General features: G+C 60.7%; 1 protein-coding gene across 1 annotated transcript; it reads left to right on the top strand.

Annotated features, from left to right (window-relative positions):
• The first annotated feature begins 390 nt into the window (after nt 1-390).
• Nucleotides 391-2597, top strand: LOC144948796 (putative G-protein coupled receptor 101). The gene has a single exon (XM_078878446.1). It carries the CDS (start codon nt 795-797, stop codon nt 2520-2522), a length of 1728 nt encoding a protein of 575 aa, XP_078734572.1. The 5' UTR covers nt 391-794; the 3' UTR covers nt 2523-2597.
• Nucleotides 2598-3084: the final 487 nt, after the last annotated feature.

Here is a 3084-nt window from a genome sequence, read left to right as displayed (position 1 = left end):
CGTGTACACACACACACGTGTACACACACACGTGTACACACACATACACGCATACACACACGTGTACACACACACACGCGTACACACACACACGCGTACACACACACACGCACGCACGCGCACACATACACACACGCACACACGCACCCACACACACGCACATACACGCACACACACACGCACACACCCGCACGCACACACACACACACATGCACACACACACACGCACACGCGCACACGCACCCACAAACGCACACACAAGCACACACACGCACGCACACACACACACACACGCACACACACACGCACCCACACACACACACACGCACGCACGCACACACGCACGCACACACACACACACCCACACACACACACAGGGAGCCACCCCTCGTGACGTCAGTCGGCGGAGGGATACGGAGCGAGCGTCCGTCAGGGATGAAGGTGACGGTGGCGACGATGACCACGATGGCGGAGACGATGGTGATGGTGATGATGGTGATGATGGTGGTGATGATGATGGTGGTGATGGTGATGCCCCGCGTTTCTCCGCTCGTCGCCACCTCCTCCTCCTCCTCCTCGTGTCGTCCCCACCGCGGCATCTTCTCTCCGCCGCCGCCGTGAGCTCCGAGTGGCGGTGGTGGTGACGACGGCAGTGGCACGAGTGGACACCACGGGTGGTGGTGGTGGTGGTGGTTGTGGTGGTGGTTGATGGGAGAGAGCGAAGCAGCACAGGCACCATCCACCCCGCGCCTCCCCCGATTATCGAACCCCACACCCCCCACCCTGGCGTGGTCATGATTGCCGCTCTTGCTATTGCGGTCACTGACGCGACAACATCATCATCACCAGCATCACCATCATCATCATCATCGCCATCATCATCAGCAGCGGCATTCACTCTTCTCATCTACAGCAACACAACCGCAGCAGCAGCAGCCGGCGATGATAGCGGCGTGGGCGGCGAGAAGGTACCACTCATCGAAGAACCGCTGCTGCTTCTGCCCCCCCACCTCCCGCACCTCCACCATCTCCTCCTCCTCGGCGTGTCGCTCGTGGCCGCGATGTCCACCTCGCTGTTCGCGAACCTCCTCCTCATCGGCGTCTTCTACCGGCGGCCGGGCCTCCTCTTCCACATCGCCAACCGGTTCGTCTTCAACCTCATCGTGGCCGACCTCCTGCAGACGACGGTGGCAATGCCCCTCTCCCTCGCGCCGCTGCTCAGCGCGTCGCGCCCCGCAGCCTCCTACTGCCACGTGGCCGTGGCGTTGAGCCACCTGTTCGCATTCGCCGGCGTCAACACGATCGCGGTGGTCTCCGTCGACCGCTACCTCGCCATCATCCACCCACTCTCCTACCCGACCAAGATGACGCCCCGCCGTGCCGCCAACCTCATCGCCTGCACCTGGGCTATCGGAGCCTTGCAAGGCGGCCCGCCCCTGCTCGGCTGGGGGGCGGCCGGCCACGACCCGGCCACGGGGCTGTGCGCCCCCCTCTGGAGCGCGCACGCCTCGTACGCGGCCTACGTGAGCGTGGCCACCTTCTGGCTGCCCGTGTGCGTGATGCTCTGCTGCTACGTGATGGTGTTCCGCGCGGCACGGAGGCAGAACTTGCTGGTGCGTCCGCTGCGACGGGTGTGGAGCGGCGACGCGGGCGGCGTGGATGCGGCAGGAGGAGTAGGAGGAGGAGGAGAAGGGGAAGCAGCAGTTGGTGGAGATGGAGGAGGAGGAGGAGGAGGAGGAGGTGGTAGTGGAGATGGAGGAGGAGGAGGGGAAGGAGGAGCTGTTCAGGGCCAGGCCAAGGAGCGTCGTCGTTATCGGCAGCACTGGAAAGCTGCCCGTGTCGTCTTCCTCATCCTGGCCTCCAACGTGCTCTGCACGGCGCCCTACAGCGCGCTCGGCGCCGCGGCCACGCGCGCTCCGTGCTGGGTGCGAGCGTGCGCCGCGCTCCTGTTCTTCTCGCAGTGCTGCGTCCACCCCTACATCTACGGCTACATGCACCGCAGCATTCGCCGCGAGATCGTCCGGGCGCTATGCGGGATGAACGTGGCCGACGGCGGCGGCGGCGTCGGCGGCCTCGCCGCGGGAGGCGGCGGTGAGCGACCGCGGCGAGCCGGTACCTCGGTGGACAGCGGGCAGACGAGGAGCGAGAGGAGCGAGAGGAGGAGGACGATGAGGAGGATGAGGGGGAGGACGAGGTGGAGGCGATGCGGGGTGACGCAGAGCAAACCGGGGGATGGCAGCAACACGGACAGTGCTCTGCCTTCCAGCGCAACGGACGGCAGCGGCTCCCGGCAGCAATGCGGCGGTGCTGCTGCTGCAGGTGCCGGGAGGAGCGCCCTGCCCTGCTGCAGCTGCTGCTGCTGCAGCTGCAGCAGTAGCAGCAGCTGCTGCTGCGTGGCGGAAAGCGACAAGCAGCAGCAGCAGCGCATCGCCCCAGCGGAAAGCGTCAACTGTTTCAGCACCGTGGAGAGCACCCTGCCCGGCAGAGCCAATAGCAGCGCCCTGCCGTTTATCAGTAGTTAGTGCTGATGACGCCATGTTGTTTATCAGTAGTTAGTGCTGATGACGTCATGTTGTTTATCAGTAGTTAGTGCTGATGACGCCATGTTGTTTATCAGTAGTTAGTGCTGATGACGCCATGTTGTTTATCACTAGTTAGTACAGATGACGCCATGTTGTTTATCAGTAGTTAGTGTAGATGACGCCATGTTGTTTATCACTAGTTAGTGCTGATGACGCCATGTTGTTTATCAGTAGTTAGTGCTGATGACGCCATGTTGTTTATCAGTAGTTAGTGCTGATGACGTCATGTTGTTTATCAGTAGTTAGTGTAGATGACGTCATGTTGTTCATCAGTAGTTAGTACAAATGACGCCATGTTGTTTATCACTAGTTAGTACAGATGACGCCATGTTTTTATCGGTAGTTAGTGCAGATGACGCCATGCTGTTTATCAGTAGTTAGTGTAGATGACGCCATGCTGTTTATCAGTAGTTAGTGTAGATGACGCCATGTTGTTTATCAGTAGTTAGTGTAGATGACGCCATGTTGTTTATCACTAGTTAGTACAGATGACGCCATGTTG

The sequence above is a fragment of the Lampetra fluviatilis genome, chromosome 51, assembly GCF_964198595.1.
Source record: "Lampetra fluviatilis chromosome 51, kcLamFluv1.1, whole genome shotgun sequence".
NCBI classification, from domain to species: Eukaryota; Metazoa; Chordata; class Hyperoartia; order Petromyzontiformes; family Petromyzontidae; genus Lampetra; species Lampetra fluviatilis.
The sequence above is the reverse complement of the archived record's forward strand: the minus strand, read 5'-3'. Positions and strand labels throughout refer to the sequence as shown.